Source organism: Natator depressus, chromosome 3, assembly GCF_965152275.1.
Source record: "Natator depressus isolate rNatDep1 chromosome 3, rNatDep2.hap1, whole genome shotgun sequence".
Classification (NCBI taxonomy): Eukaryota; Metazoa; Chordata; order Testudines; family Cheloniidae; genus Natator; species Natator depressus.
In genome coordinates, this window is record NC_134236.1 from 74741896 (window position 1) to 74758801 (window position 16906).

General features: G+C 42.7%; 1 protein-coding gene across 1 annotated transcript in view; it reads right to left on the bottom strand.

Moving 5' to 3' along the window:
• Positions 1-13252, bottom strand: part of MMS22L (MMS22 like, DNA repair protein) — a 140441-nt gene extending 127189 nt beyond the window's left edge. Inside the window, exons 1-4 of the mRNA XM_074948131.1 lie at positions 12903-13252; positions 11475-11668; positions 8973-9098; positions 4278-4330 (exon numbers count right to left, since the gene is read on the bottom strand). Of these exons, the coding sequence (XP_074804232.1) occupies positions 4278-4330; positions 8973-9098; positions 11475-11653 (358 nt within the window). The 5' untranslated portion in view covers positions 11654-11668; positions 12903-13252. The remainder of the gene's footprint in view (positions 1-4277; positions 4331-8972; positions 9099-11474; positions 11669-12902) is intronic.
• Between the last annotated feature and the right edge of the window lie 3654 nt (positions 13253-16906).

Below are 16906 nucleotides of genomic sequence, written 5' to 3' on the forward strand. Positions count from 1 at the left end.
AGGCAATAATCTGACAACCACTCACGTGAGTGCACGCACAACTAGAATGGAATGACACGAGCAAACACGAAGAAGAAGCAAGCAAGAAGAAGAAGAAAACTTACATGTGGCACAGCACTCCAGAAGCACTAAAGAGGTCTACATTCTAACTATGAAACTGTCTTAACAGAATGCATATTTCTATTCAGAATGTTAGGGTTTTGAGGTTCACTTGCAGAAGTGGATCAAAAGAATGTATAAAAATCCTATGACATGCACCTGGGGGGGAAAACTGAGCCAGTAACACTACACAGAATAAGACAAGGATGTCCCTTACACCCTTCTTATGTGATTTAATCATCAAAGGACTAGCACAAAAGATCAGGGACACATGTTCAAGGAATAAGTGCACTGGGAATAGAAAACAAAATTTCCCTGTATGCTGACAACCTTATGCTTTTTATGCAAGATATAAATAAAAGTTGGCTACTGTAAAAGAAATAATTGAAGCTTTTGGTCAGGAATTGGGGTACAGACTAAACTACTCTAAAGCCTAGTCAACACTTGAAAATGAAGTCGGCTTAACTTCACCACTCAAGGGGGTGAAAAATCCACATCCTTCAGCAGCATAGTTAAACCAACCCCACCACCAGCGTAGACAGCACTAGGTTGATGGAGGTTGACCTAGCTACTGCCTCTTGAAAAGGGGGATTAATTATGCCAACAGAACAGCCCCTCCTGTTGGTGTAGGTAGTGTCCACACTGAAGCACTACAGCAGCACAGGTGCAGCATTTCAAGTGTAGACAAGCCCTTAATACTATGTCTCACATCCAAAAGATTCTTAAAAGATGACAAATGCCCAACAAAAGTAGTGGATAATAAAATTAGATATTTGGATATTAACATAAGACCAAATGGGGAAGTTGTTTAAATTAAATATTGAGCCCCAGTAATGAAAATTATTTGCAATGATCAAGGCAGGAGGAGATTTTTTACAATATTAATAAGTAAAGGGATAAAAACAAATAAAAACTATTAATCTACTTTAGATAGGAAAACAATACAACAGAAATACTGAAATCATTGAGATGCTTTGATATGAGCACAATAATCTTGTTCTTACAGGAACAATAAATAGTCAAGAAGGGCATACAGAAGACAATCACTGAATTACATTCCCCATCCCACCTCTAACTGTCCATATTTCCTAGCTTCTGAGAGTCTTCCCCTTCATCCCCGGAAAACAGTCAGCTTCTCAATAAAGGTTTTAAAAATGAATACAAATGAGTAAATATACATACATCATGTTACAGTTGTATTTATATAATTTGAAAGAAGGGGAAAGGGGAATGATATAAACAGGTAAAATTAACATGCAATATGCTGTGAAATATTGTTAATTTTGTTTGAAGGTTTATATTTATACATGTCATGACACTGTAACTGAAGTACATGATGGGGTGTACCTGGCCTATGCAGCTCCATACAGGAGGCCCAAAAGTCCTACTACACCCCGCCCCAGGAAGAGGCAAATGAAAGTGAGTTCTCCAGGCATACCTAAAGAGATCTCACGGAAGCAGGCAATCGAAGCCCAGCAGGCTCAGATAAAAGGAGCTGCAGGGTTTCAGCAGGCCAGTTCCTCGCTAGGACCAGAGGGGTGAGGCAGGCAGTGCCTTTCTGGCCAAAGGTGTATGAGGGATAGCTAGAGTTTAGTTCTGGCTGTGTTTGAAGAGATAGAGAGAGAGGACCCAAGAACCTTAACCCTGATATAAGGGTGAAACTAAAAGGGGCCAGGGAAGAAGAGGCCCAGAGACGAAGCAGCAATTAATTGAAAATCAAGCAGGGTGTAGCTGTTTATAATGTCCGTGGGTTGGAACCCAGAGCAGTGGGCAGGCCTAAATTCCCCCACCAGCCATAGTGGCATAAACCCCAATAAGGAGGACAGGAGTTATTTGAGAGCCCAAACAAGGCTGAATTTAATGGGCCCAGAACACAGACTGAAGACGCTAGTAAGGACAACAGGACTGTTCATTTATTGGACTCTTTACTACCCTAGAAGAGGTTCATTTGGATGCTGTGACATGGCTGGAGGGCCAAGCCACCGAAGATCCACCAGTGTCCACTGGCAGCCTGGAGGGAGAGCTGGGGGTGAGAAAGACTGCAGTACCAAACCCATCTGCTAGGAAGCACTGAAGAGGTGAGTACTCCCATTACAAAATGTTTTACTGTAAATGATTTGAAATATCAAAAATGTAAACGGGAAAAAAGGATCTGCACACATCCATCACATCTCAGAGATTTCTGCAGTGAGTCTCCAGAGCTCACTGGGGGTAGAAGGAGAAATGGAGGGCGATATGGGCTGGCCAGATGTACATGTACAACCCATCCATAAGGCTCAAATCAAATTTGGGGGACGATGGAAGAAGCAGGTTTGGGCCGTTCCTCCCTCAAATACTCTGTATTTAGTGACTGTGGCCTAGTTGCATGTGCACTCTGGCCAACTAGGGCAGAGGATTTAATCCCTCAGCTTTACAACTATTTTCAATAGAGCAAATTGTTTGCTTTTACTCAGACTTTGCTCCATTTTCTAGCATTAGGTCTGGTAACAATAATATTTATGATACCTTTGAACAAAGGACACCCAAATGCTTTACAAACATTTGCTTCAGTGCGTAGCTTACAGACTGCATGCACCTCAGGGCCTGAACCATGTCTTCAGTCAATCTTGGTACTTCAACAGAACACTCCTGCATGCATTTCTTACATGAATGAAATCATTATTATACCAAAGACTGTAAAAGAAGGAAGTGCATTAGCAGATGCATGAAGAGATTAAGGCTTTTCCACAAGTATGTAATGCTACAGAAGCTACGTATGACTCACTGGAAGAGGAAATAGCAGCAATAGTGCCACAGAATTTATGCTAAATTTGCCCAGACGTACATGGTGCCTCACCTATAAAAGACATAGTATGGCTCCTACATTTGATTTTTGGCAAATATTTTACTTTATTATATTTTGTTACCTTGATATCTGACAAAGTGAACAAGATAAAATAAAGAGCACCAAATAGATGCTTAAATTTAAAAAATAAATAACTTTTTTGGTCCAAGAACAACAGATAGAAGATTAACTGGAATTTAAAATAAAATCCTTTCCAGGCTGAGACCTTAAAGGTAAAATCTCAGCCAAAACTAGACTTTTATGACAAGTCAACTAGCCCTTGAAACTAGATGTTTATAAAGGAAGCAAGGCGACAAGCTCAGACCTACAACTATAATGGAACAGCTGATTGGTTGGATCATCAATTAAAAGTAACACTAGTATGACAAGTTTCAGAGTAGCAGCCGTGTTAGTCTGTATTCGCAAAAAGAAAAGGAGTAATTGTGGCACCTTAGAGACTAACAGATTTATTTGAGCATAAGCTTTCATGAGCTACAGCTCACTTCCCCAAACAAAAAGCACAGACGTTTATTTGTGCCTTTATAACAACTATTTCCAAGTAGCAACAGGATACCATTGACAGTGTATTTCTGAGCTATTACTTCAGTTCTCAACTTGCTGAAGTAATTTGGCCTTCAACCTCACAATAAGCCTAAGGCTGCAATAATCCATCAGAAACATACTTCTCATGCCTTAGTATTTAATTCAAATTAACTGTTTTGTAGTGCTGCCATTAACTGTTTTGTAGTGCTGCCATTTCATTTCATTGTAGTGCTGCTGGATTTTGTACCAAGGACAAATGAAGTCCATAAATAATGTCTAAACTAAGCAAATATAACAACTTGTTTATATGTAAGCCAGGAGGAGACAGAAAAAATACTATCTTAATAACTAAAATGATCATTGTGAGATTGAATTAATTTTTTATTTTTAAATTCAAAGAATTAATGGTTCACCAAGTCCTGCACTATGGGTGAAATCCTGGCCTTGTTGAAGTCAATGATAAAAATCGCATGGCCTTCAAGGGGGCCAAGATTTCACCCAAGGCATTTGCTATATAATCAACATACAGTTAGGCTGGTACTAAATGTGTCACGACACTTCTGCTAAGAACAGCAGACATCCTTCTTCCCACTAGCTTTAGCCTACCACTGCAATAATGTCAGAAATATATACAGCCAGAGATATTAAGACATTGCAGGTTTATGCTAATACATATTATTAATGTTTGTATTGTGGGAGCACCTAGAAGCTCCAATCAGGAATCAAGGCCCTGTTGTGCTAGATTCTTTACACCCACATAATAAAAAGACAGTCTTCTACATCAATATAAATGGAAATATGTCAAACTTACCAAAGTCTGATGAACTCATCTGTATTAGGTTTTCCAATTTGTGTATGTGTTGCCTAATTAAAAAGATACCATAAAACTATGTATTATATAATTAAAGGCTATTTCACAAACATTCATTTTATAGTACTGTAAATGTATAAAATGTTTTCCCAAAACACAAAAGAAGAAACAGACTCTTCCCAGAAAAGCTTACAAGAGCATAAACTGGGCATCAGGTCACTCAGGAGAGGCCACAGAGACATCGAATACGAGGGATCATCATAAGGAAAATGCAATGCTGTTCCAAGCATGGCACAGAGGGCACCATGAAAAAAGGTGTAAGGCCAGGAGACAAAATAACGGCTAATGCAAGATGTGTTTAGCGATGAAGCAGGCAGACATGAGAATAGAGATGTAGAAGGGGCAAGACTGGGCAGGATTCTGAAGGTGAAGAATTTGATGTGGAAAACAACAATCTACTGAAGGGATTTTGGGGGAGGATACATGAATGGAGTGGCAGAAGATGACTTTAGCAGCATTTATAACAAACTGGAGGTCAGATATGAGAAAGCCAGAGAAAAGGATCAGGCAAGAGATAAGCAAGGTGTAGCTTAAGTGATTTATTTAGATTCATAAAATGTACTAGTCAGTCTCTTAATTTGTGTCCAAAAGTAAACAACAAAAGTCAGCTCAACAGATTTCCTCTTATCTTCTACCCCCCAAACACTCCTCAACACCACCATGTTGCCCCAGTATAAATTTGGGAGAACAGACAAGTCATGCATCCTACACAGAAGGCCGCCAAATGATTTACAGAATAGAAGACCCCTCTCATGGAAATTGCCCAGCCAGCAACCCCTTCATTATATAAAGTAGAGAGGTACTATTAATTTGGGGTACTTTAATTAATAGTAACAGCCACAGTATTGGGTAAGGGGAGTTTGTCTCTAAGGTAGGAAGAGCTCAATAATTCATGGTTTTTGTAGGTGAAAACCAACAACTTCACTTAGCCCTGGTCTACACTAGGACTTTAGGTCGAATTTAGCAGCGTTAAATCGATGTAAACCTGCACCCGTCCACACGATGAAGCCCTTTTTTTTGACTTAAAGGGCTCTTAAAATCGATTTCCTTATACCACCCCTGACAAGTGGATTAGCGCTTAAATTGGCCTTGCCGGGTCGAATTTGGGGTACTGTGGACACAATTCGACGGTATTGGCCTCCGGGAGCTATCCCAGAGTGCTCCATTGTGACCGCTCTGGACAGCGCTCTCAGCTCAGATGCACTGGCCAGGTAGACAGGAAAAGAACCGCAAACTTTTGAATCTCATTTCCGGAGACTGTGGGAACTGTGGGATAGCTACCCACAGTGCAACACTCCGGAAGTCGACGCTTGCCTCGGTACTGTGGAAGCACTCCGCCGAGTTAATGCACTTAGAGCATTTTCTGTGGGGACACACACACTCAAATATATAAAAACGACTTCTATAAATTCGACCTAATTTCGTAGTGTAGACATACCCTTAGACATCTGGTTGACAGCCACCGCAAATCACAGCACACAGGTGCAATGTAACTCAACAGGAAGTGCCAACTAATAATAATGCCACTACATTCTGCCCTAACTGTAATTTTTCAGATTGCTTTCAAGTGTAGCCTCCATGTAGAGTGTATGGCAGTCATTTGGACGTGAGAAAGGCATACATCACCATGGTGAGGTCATGAAAAAAAAAGTCTGCATCCTTTTTGTCAAGCGCAAATTTTAAAAACCCTATGAAATCTCCAGCTATCCTGCAAGGATCCAATAAGCCCCTGTACAAGGAGAGGTGAAGATACTCCTGCAAGTGGGGACACCGAAATAATCTCCACCATTCTTTCCCCACATTGTACAAAAGCCGCTTCAGTCATTTGGGTTGAGCTTCAGCCAGCTATATCTCGTTCACACTAGAAACTTTATTAGACACTGGATAAGTTTCTTCAATCACATCCATTGTGTGGGAAAAGATGGAAGCACTGGGTGATTTCAACAGAGAGTCCCAAAGTTGAAAGTTAGATGAGAGAGCAGGTAGCAAAGGAGTCAAGTAATAGTTTAAAAAAGAAAACATTAAATCAATATAGTGCAGAGACAGAGTGAGCCCAGGGATGGAGTGGGAAGGATAAAGTTAGGCCTGGTCTACACTGCGGGTGGGGGGAGGGGGGGAGAAATCGATTTAAGATACACAATTTCAGCTACAAGAATAGCATAGCTGAAGTTGACGTACCTTAGGTCGACTTAGAATCACTTACTTCGTGTCCTCACAGCGTGGGATCGACGGCCACCACTCCCCCATCGACTCCACTTCCGCCTCTCGCCGTGGTGGAGTTCTGGAGTTGACGGCAGAGCGATTGGGGATCGATTTATAGCGTCTACACTAGATGTGATAAATCGATCCCCAACAGATCACTACCCACCAATCCGGCGGGTAGTGTAGATGTGGCCTAAGACTCAGGCTTTGTCTACACTAGCAGTTTTGATGGCAAAACTTTTGTCGGTCAGGGATGTGAAAAAAACCACACCCCTGACTGACATACGTTTCACTGACAAAAGCGCCGGCATGTACAGCACTATGTCGGCGGGAGAGCGTCTCCTGCCGACATAGCTGCTACCGCTTATTGGGAGTGTTTTAATTATGCTGGCAGGAGAGCTCTCTCCCTCCTGCATAAAGTGGCTACACAGGAGACCTTAAAGTGGTGCAGGTGCAGTAGTACAGCTGCACCGCTGTAAGGTCTATAGTGTAGACTTAGCCTCAGGTCACAAAAAAGAAAGCAATGGTGTAGTGTTGCAGGAGAACAAATGGTAGGGAGAGATAAAGACCGCTTTTGGAAAAGTGTAAAGAGAGTGACAGAGATTCTAACTGGGAGTTGGTGGAGACATCAAATGAACAGAAATAACGAATAATTATATTGCTTTGATTAATTGAGTATATTTCATCCAGAGAGACAAGTGCCTTACACTACAAAGTCCACGCAAGGCTCACTTCACCCACAAATGAAATAATCTTTGGTGTGGGATGTGGAATCACCTTACCTCTAAACAAATCTTTCGGGCAGGATGGAATGAACACAGCCATATCCAACACTAAACACAAAGGTAATGTAGGTAGCAAAATGTAATGACCAAAATTGGATTTTGGCCAGGACACCAGTGTTTAATGACCGTATTCTTATAAAAAGTTCAAGAGGAAGTTTCATGGCCACAAATCTTCAGGAACTCAGTTTTATAGCTCGTTTGAAAGATATGTTCAATTTTTTTTATGCACACAGAAAACATACAGAATACAATTTTAAGCAAATGTTATTAGAGAAAATAACTGGCTAAGCAGAGTTCAGATATTAGAGCCCCATTCCCTACAAAACTGCCTCTGTAGGTGAAGAGTTAGCTAAAGCTATGTATACCTTGTGGGCTCAGCTGCCACACAAACTATATTCTATTCTGAAGAAATGCCTCCTCATCAGAAGCAACCTTCGAAGGCCACCTAGCCCTTTTGCTTTCCCCAGGGCAAACTCTGTGACTCCACCAGCCTGATTGCTATACATGACAATTGGATTCTAGAGAATGATACCAGTGATGGCAATTAATGTGCTTAGTGCCTCTCTACCATCCTACAAGATAAGCTGAGTCTACAGATCAGTTACATGGATAGAAAACACTCCTGGGACCAAACCTGGGACCAATTTTTGGCACCGAATGAATCAGGTAAAATGCTGAAAAGGGACACACAGAGATTCAGTTAACTAATCAAAACCATTAACGAACTATCCTGCCATCTTTTTTTCTATGTGGAAAAAAAAAAAACCATAGTGAAGTCAAAGCTTATATCAAAAGAAGCAGAGCCAATGTATTTTTAAAAAAAAAATTCTCCTTCCTCCCATTTTTCAGGATCTGTGCCATTATGTTACAAAGACCAGAACCTATTAATGACATGTTCCATGACATGCCCTTGGTAATACCCTCAAGGTACAGCAGAATTCACTGTAATCAAAGGAGTGATGGGATATATGACAGATGTTTGAAGTATCATACAAAAAAACCCAGTCCACCCTCCATGTGCTTTACATCCCGAGGATTAACAGTAGCAAAGAGGATTATCAATGATCTGTATGTTTGCACTGACCAGATTAAACATCTGCATTGAATTAGTCAAACACAGAGTAACTGTATCCAAAGAGATTGCTGACACTATCCTAATCCAAACAAGTGAAGAAAATGCCATGTCCAACATTTACAGTATTTGATTTATAACATCCACGTTTATGTGCACATACAAAAAAGTTCATTTAGTCTATTTAATTAAAGCAAAACCTGATACAGTTTAGGGATGTACTCTGAAACTAGACAAGTATTACTGTACATTATGAATTAAGCATAAAATTGTTGTAACAGATATATTTCTTCTCATGAACCATGCTGCTTAGAAATTCAAAGTCAAGTCACATTACGCTTGAATTCTAATGTGTAGTTCGCTAGTGTATAGTTCATCAATTTTAAATACTCTACCAATAAGCCACCTGCCACTCACTGGATTGCACGGTTCATATAATATGGTGTTTACTACACATTAAGTTATTTTGTCTATGGCTTTTGACAATTTCATAAGTAGAAACCCCCAAAGTTTATTAAGCAACACAGTATAATTAAATCTTGAAAACGGGCCAATGAGGTAATAAGAATATCATACCTAAGTAAACCAAAGAGAAGTCTACAGGACTCAACTAACGCAATTTCAGTAACCCAATGAAAGCCAAATATTTCCACTGTATCTTCTTCATAGTCAGTTGGAGAAGGATCCAGTCTCAGCAAAAGCCTGAAAAAGAAAGCAAGCACCTGTTTGGGGGCTTATTCCTTCACCCACTTATTTCCCTGGTCCTTCTCGCATGAACAGAGAGCAACAATACCCGAAGTCCAAAGGTGCAAACAATTCGATGTTTATTGGGGTGAACTTCCAGCAAGCATAATTCCAGTTTCCTTCCTTAGTGTCCCCATTCCCAGCTCTGACACCACAGAGCCTTACACCTGTATCCCTGTTCCCATTCCTGCCCTAAGCCAAACATGATTCCAATTTCCTTACCCCCATTCCCTGTTCCCATTTCCCCCTTTAGCAAAACATGATTCTAATTTCCCCACCCCCATTCCCTGTTCCCATTTTCCCCACACACACCCACCCACTCACTTCCTGATTGACTGCAGACTATATAGTAAAACTTGAGTTCTGCTTAGCTATACCTTAACCAATCATTTTCCTGAAATTTAACTAACCAATCCTAACATATTGTAACATGACTATGTAACCAATTATATCCCACCACAATTAGATTACACCCAGCAAAATTAATTATACAGCAGACAGAAACAATCACAGAACCAGACAGAGATTATACAGACAAACAATAGCAAAGTGGGAACTATAATGACAAAACAATACAGAAGTGAGAATTTCACATCCCAGCTATTGATAAGCGAGTTCTTGCCAGACAGGATGCTATCAAACTAAGTTTCCTTTTACATTTTCTAGGCACTTCCCTTTCTCTGGAGGTGATAGGCACTATCAGGACAGGACTGTATTCCTAACAGCCCAATAGCACCTTATTTCAATGTGACTAGTTTGGAATGTGAGGATGTGACTGTTCACTTCCCAGCTTATGGCTGCCTCTGTTGCTTAGCCAAAGGCCTTAATCTAAGAACAGGGCCTCAGACTGTCACAGTAAGAGAAGGACCTTACAGTGGCAGACAGTGATTTTGATTCTTTCTTTTATACCTCTAACTAGCCAAGTGATAAGAATACACCTAAATTCTTCGAGTACAGGCCTTTACCGACAGACCTGAATATCTATATCCTAACAGCACCATTCACAGATTCTTCTATATTATAAAGGATACAGTACCTACAGATGACTTGTGTTATTTTATCAATGTCTGTAGTGTTCACGCTATAGACAGGAAGTTCCAGTGCTCTCCAAGGAAAGGCTGTTAAACCTTTTATAGTGACACAATATCTAGTATATAAAATATGGCAACTCCTAGCTCCAACAACATAAAATCATCTCTCTGTCATAAACTACAATAAATTTTAGACAGAAAGAAAAACTAGCCCATCATTCTAAAGCATCTTTCACCCTTACAGTGGGGCCTGCTTGAGGCACAATATACAGCTTGTTTTTAATACGAAGAAGACAACTGCTACGTTACCTAAAGCACCCCACTGCAATGTATGTCACAGTTGAAATACTGATCCACCTGAATGGTCCAGCATGTCTAATCATTATCTCTAGAATGAGCATTTATTCTTCTATGTGGACTTACTAGTACTTATAAGTAACCCTTTGGACATAGATACAGAACATAACCTTAAACAGCTGAAATAATCACATCCACATAGTTTGTGGTTTCATAATAAATTACTCTAACTCTAGACAAAGAAAATCATTTTATTTTAACACTCAAGTGCTCTACAGACTCCAGGGTTTATCTCAGCCACCTCTGGTCGATTCTGCATCATTACTGCACATAGTTTAAAGAAAAGCAAGAAAGAGCATTTCTAGTTTAACTGTAAAGAAAACATACTGGACAAAAGAATGGCCTTCTTTCACGGTAGTAGTTAAATTATTGTTCCCCTGGCACTATGTTTGGCTACTGATTCAGTTCTCAGAGGGAAAAGCAGCACCTACTGAGTTACCAGTGCTACTTCCTGCAAGACCTATATACTTCTAGGTAAGGACCAAAACACTACTTATTTATGAGACGTGAGCCAATCACAGCCTAGGATGATGGTATGATTATTATTTGTATTGCCATCGTGCCAAGCAGCCCAGTGGTTCTAGGTACTGAATACCTCCATTCGTGTTCCTAAGAATTTACATTCTAACTAGACAAGACAGACAAAGGAATTATCGTCCTCATTTTACAAATGGGGAATAGATGGGCAGATAAAGGTGACGTGACTTGCCCAAGGTCACACAAGAAGTCTGTGGCAGAGCTAGGAATTGAATATTTTAATCATAAACTCAAACACCTGAGTATTTTAGTCATAAAACCACCCTTCTTCCCTGGTATGAGTGGCAGGCTTGTCTGAGGGACACAAATGGTTGAAGAAGAAAACAAATTTAAAGACACTGGCAGCGGCTGAAAGAAGTAACTGAAACATTCAAAAGTATAACGTACTTTAAATTCAATATAAACATACCTCTTAAGAGACCCACTTGCTAGATGAGACTCTACAGAAAAGTTTCTCCCTCCATCTCGATTGTCTAAAGCACAGGAAAAACAAGGGGGTCTGGAGTTCTCTTTTTCCACTTCCATAGCCATCTCTAAGCTTTCAGTGAGGTATGGGGGTGTGAGGGAAATAGTGAAGTCATCATCCATTGTTTACACTTGTTCCTGAAAATGTATTTTAAAAACCAAATAAAACTTAGTTTTCTGAAAATGGGTTTCTTGTAGCTACATTTTCCCTACTGAATGAAAAAAGGTAATTGAGTTAAAGACTCCCCTGTTATCCATGACCTACAATAAAAGAGCACTGCAGCTCAAGTGCATGCTAAATAGCAATAAATCTGTAGACTGAATCACTGCTCCAATATTAATTATGCAACTATGTAACTCACATATTGATAATGTGAGTAAAATTACCATATGATTAATTCCGATTTAGCTAAGGCTGCAAGAAAGCTTGTATTTAAAATCTGTTTACCAAAAAGTCTGAAAGTGAAAAGGGAGAGAACAAAAGCAAGACTAATGTTCACTAAACAAGGGCATATGTCTAAAAAAAAACCTTAATAACTGACTTTAAAAAAACAACCAGAAAATTAAGGTTTTAAACAGTAACCTGAAAGTGCAGGTTATATCTACCATAATTATATCTATTCTAAATTCAGCCATGGTTTCAGTTTGGTTGCTGACACTTCTTAGCAATGTTTTTACATGATCTAACTCACTCTGCAGTATTGTTTAGTCTCAAGTCAATATGATCAAATATTTATTGCTTAAGCATATCTTCAACCTTTGTTTGATGCCTGGTTTTGAACTTCCCCATGAATTATTAAGCATATTCATTGTAATTTTGCAAATCACAGTAAACACAGAAGTTCAGTTTACTAGGCTGACCCAAATTAAAGGGATCACTTCACACACTCCTGAACTAACCCAGATTATAAATACAGTAGGACCTCATCACAGAAGGAATCCCTAAAGCAGAAAAAGGGCAATGACTTCTAGACAGCACATTTTAATTTAACTCCAGAGATGGATTAAGGACAGAGCTTCATAGTTACCATCCATATACAATTCTGTGAATTTCCCCTCTGCAGTATTGCTGAACATTTGAATCAACGGCTGATTTGAGATTTTAGGCCATGCAGTGGGCAGAGGGGAGGGGCTGGGGATAACCCATGGTGGTACAGTCATTGCAGGCCATGCAGTCGGCAGAGGGGAGGGGCTGCGGATAACCCAGGGTGCTGCAGACACTGCAGGCCATGTCCTGAGGGTCCCTACTAGGCACCTGGCGCGCAGGGAAGGGACAATCGGGCACAGGGCGAGAAAAGGGGAGCAGCCGCGCGGGGACGAGCACGCGCTGGTGAAGGGGCGAGCCCCGGGGCCGGGTGCACGCGCTACCTACGTGTCTCGGAATTTTTGCCTCTTCTTCCGAACCCCGATACTTTTCCGTACGTCCCGCGCACACCAGCTATCCAGCTACTGCGCATGCTCGAGGACAAGCGCTCCGGCAACACTCCCTGCTCATTGGACAGGACCCCTGTGTGACTCCGCCCACTCTGTCTCCTGAGCCGCTCGCGCTCTCCCACCCCTGCTTCCGCCTGCGGCCCGCCAGACTGAGAGAGACAAACCCGTGGCAGGGGCCATCTGCAAATGGCACCCCCGGCCGTTGCCGGTGTGCCGCCTGCAGGGGGGAACAGCCATGCGAACCACCCCGGCCCAACGCGCGCTGCCTTCCGGACGGGCAGGCTGCCCCCTCCCGGGCTCTGCTCCGCCCCTCGCGGCTCTGTCCATACCCCTAGCCACATCCAGCGCCCTGCCCCCAGCCATCCCCACAACACTGCTCCCTCCTGAGCGTTCTGCACCATTCCCCCACGGCATTGCCCTCCAGCCCCCGCCCCAGCATTGCCTCTACCACTCCAGGGCTCTGCACCATCCCCCCAGCCACCTCTCCAGCATTGCTTCCACCTCAGGGCTCTGCACCATTGGCCCCAGCCACCCATACCCCAGGGCTCTGTGCCTTTCGCACACACACACGCACCCCACCCCTCCCCGCCAGCTCCACCCCAGGCCTTTGCACCATTCCCCACCAGCAAACCCCTCAGCATTCTGCCCCTGTCATTCTTGCCATAGGGCTTTGTGCTATTCCCCACCAGCCAGTGTCCCAGTCACCCCCACCCATCTACCTAGCAGTCAATATTCACACATTTCCTCCAAAACCTGTATTTCACACTACTTTCTCCCAGCTGTCCTTCACCTTTCCTGCACTCATTCATCCATCCTGCTACACACACACACAGATTCCTTATTCCATATCAGCCCCACCACGCATTCTGGGCCAGGCCCTCATCATCAACCCCTCTAGGAACCTCCCACTTTTCCTGACAGCCATATGCCAGCCAGCCACCCAACTATCTCCCTGAATGCCCAGGGCTTACGTTTGGCCGGAGTCGTCTGGAGTGGAGCTCCAGTAAATTCCCTGAAGATTTTATAGCATGTCAGGGCATGGGGGGCTCTGGGAAATACTCTATGAGAATTTAAGCCCTCCCCATCCCACACACTCATGGCAGCCATTCCTTGTCACCCTCCCTGCCTATCTCTCTCTTCCAGTCACCTTTTACAAGTTCTCTATTAGGCACACATGCATTCCCTGCCAGCTACCCATTCAAATCCCCACATTCCTTGCTGTCCACCTTTCTCCTTCCTGGTCACACACCCCACTCCCTGCCAGCCTCCCATCATTTCTACCAGCCACCTATATATTCCCCTTCTTGGCACGTGCACACATACCCTACACTTCCTTTCATTGATCCAGCCACACCCTTCCTAGCCATTTCCCACAATACCTGCCACAGTTTCCTTGCTGTGACCCCACTCATTTCTCTCCCATCTATCCAACCCCAAATTCCTTGCCAACTGCCCACCATATTCCCTCAGTCTCCCATCCAGACAGCTCCTCATTCCCACCCAGCCAACCTCCCATTTCTTGCTGACAGCCACCCATCTAAATTCTGCTTCCCACCGACCCTTCTCTGAACTACCACCACACACACTGTTGCACCTAAGCTCCTCTCCTGCGCATTACCTGCCAAAAACCCATCCCTTACCAGCCACCTTCCACCCATTCTCACTCACCATCCATTCTATATACATTTCCGTGATAGCTACCCTGCCAGGAACCAATATTCTCTGCCATTCACCCACTCTCCTCCCATTCCCCATCAGTCACCCATCTCCCTCCCAGACATCCCTCAACATTCTTGGCTAGCAATTCCTCTCCCAGCCAACCTCCCCTTCCCACCCCCACCCCCCCCCGCCATCCTTTCTAGCCATGTTCCCTGCCAGCCTCTTGCCAACAATCCCCCATATTCCCTGTCAGCCAACCGCTTCCTACTCCCATCTTGCCTCCCTGTTCCACTCCTGCAATTTCCCATGCCCCTTCCACCTCCTATTTTCCTCCTGCCAGCTCCTCTTCCCTACATTTTTCCTGCCGGTCAAAGTCAAACCCTGCTCACACAATCCCTGACAGCTTTCTCACCAAACTTCCTTCCAGCCATCCCCCTCTCCCTCCCTCACACCTTTCCCATTCATCCCAAATGCCCATTCCTCCCTCCCCTCCTCTCCCATTACATTTCAGTACATCACTCTATCATTCTCATTCTTCTCCCAGCCAAACTAGTGCCTCCTGCCATACATCCCTACTAACCCGCAGGTCTTCTCCTGTTACCCCTTCTCATGCTACTGCCCAAATCCTTCCACCCAATCCACCTTTCCCATCAGTCCTCTCTGCACAATAGTTCCCAACCAGTTTCCCATGTCAGCCAAAATTAACCTTCTCCTGTCCCTTCTGTATCCCTATCAGCCCCCCTCTCCGCTCCCACTCCTCTCTGCCAATCCACCAGTGCGTGGAAGGAACACAAGTTCTCAGCCAATATGCACAAAAGTGCCTGACAAATACAAGATCCAGGTTGGATCCTCCCATTGTTATGAACTGAAATGAAGTGAGCTGTAGTTCAGGAAAGCTTATGCTCAAATAAGTTTGTTAGTATCTAAGGTGCCACAAGTCCTCCTTTTCTTTTTGAAAACTCTTGATTACCCAGTCATTATGGTCCCCTCTGCGAAAGCTTTAAAACCCTCTAAGCTCTGTGCGTGACACAGCTTTATTAAGACATTGTGCAGTCTGTAACCGATTATTCATTTATATAATTATTGTATCATTATGGATTGTCTTGTTTTTGGTAATTACAAAATACTCTTCCTGGCTTTTCTATGTAAATTACTAGAAGTGCAGGAAACTTTTGTTCCCAGCTGGAAAGTTATAAAGAAGTTCTGCTGTGGCTGCTACAGCTGGTGGGGTTATTGCTGTGAAAGCACCTGTGGTGACTAAAAAGCTACTTTTACTCTTGGGTTTGCAAGAATCTCTCTTTTTCCTTCTCTAAATCCCTGACTAATTAAAAAAACAGTACATCATGGTTAAATAAAACTGTACCCAGGATAACCCTGATTTCCATATGCAGATTTATCTGCACTGACAGCCCCCTCTCCCTCTCTCAGTCTCTCTGTGTTTTCTCTCTCTTTCTTTCTCTCTATACACTGTGTCTGTCTGGTTTTCAGGGCACCTTAATTTTTTGCTTTCTCTCGCACGCACAGACTCAAATATCTAGACGAAGATGCAAAGTGGTTGCTGCAGTCATTGTCTTGAGGAAGAAAGCTCATCATTGCAATGCCATCTTTTCACTCGTGCTCGGTGATTAAACTTCCCCAGCGTGGGGATGGAAAAGAAGCTGGAAATGAAACAGGATTGGGGGAAATCACATTGCTGCAGCTGTAGCCTGCGGTGGCCCCTGCCAGACGTGTCCGGGTTTCTGGGGTCCTTGACATTAAAAAGCAATGTGAGAAAATATTCGGAGACAAAAGCTGCAGCCTAAATGATCATTTTCTTTATTTAACATGGCAGCAGGCGCCGTGCGTGGGTAGGATCAACATGCTGCGTGTTCAGTTGGACTTCTCTCCCTGTCTCCCTTCGAAGATGAAAGGAGATAATGTAATCTTTCCTGTGCCAAATAGGGACCCGAGGTAAGAATCTTGTTTTAGTAATCACGTTTCCTAAACTTTTGAAACTGGATATATTTTCAGTTTTAAACCAGTAAGAGGCAAAATGTGTTTTATCTGTGTTTAAAGAAACCCAGAAAAAAAGTTAATGTACAACATATTCGTAGTCCGTTTGGAAGGATTACTTTGTCATTTATTTCTGTGCTGTTTGTTGGATATTTGTTTCGAAAGCAGACTTCAGGAGTGACATCATGGTTTACAGCTGGTGCTAAAACTGATCTGCAAAGTCTTAACAAAACAACAACTTTGCAATAAGAAATTGAGCTACAGATGCATGTGCTGTCTTTTTCGATTGTA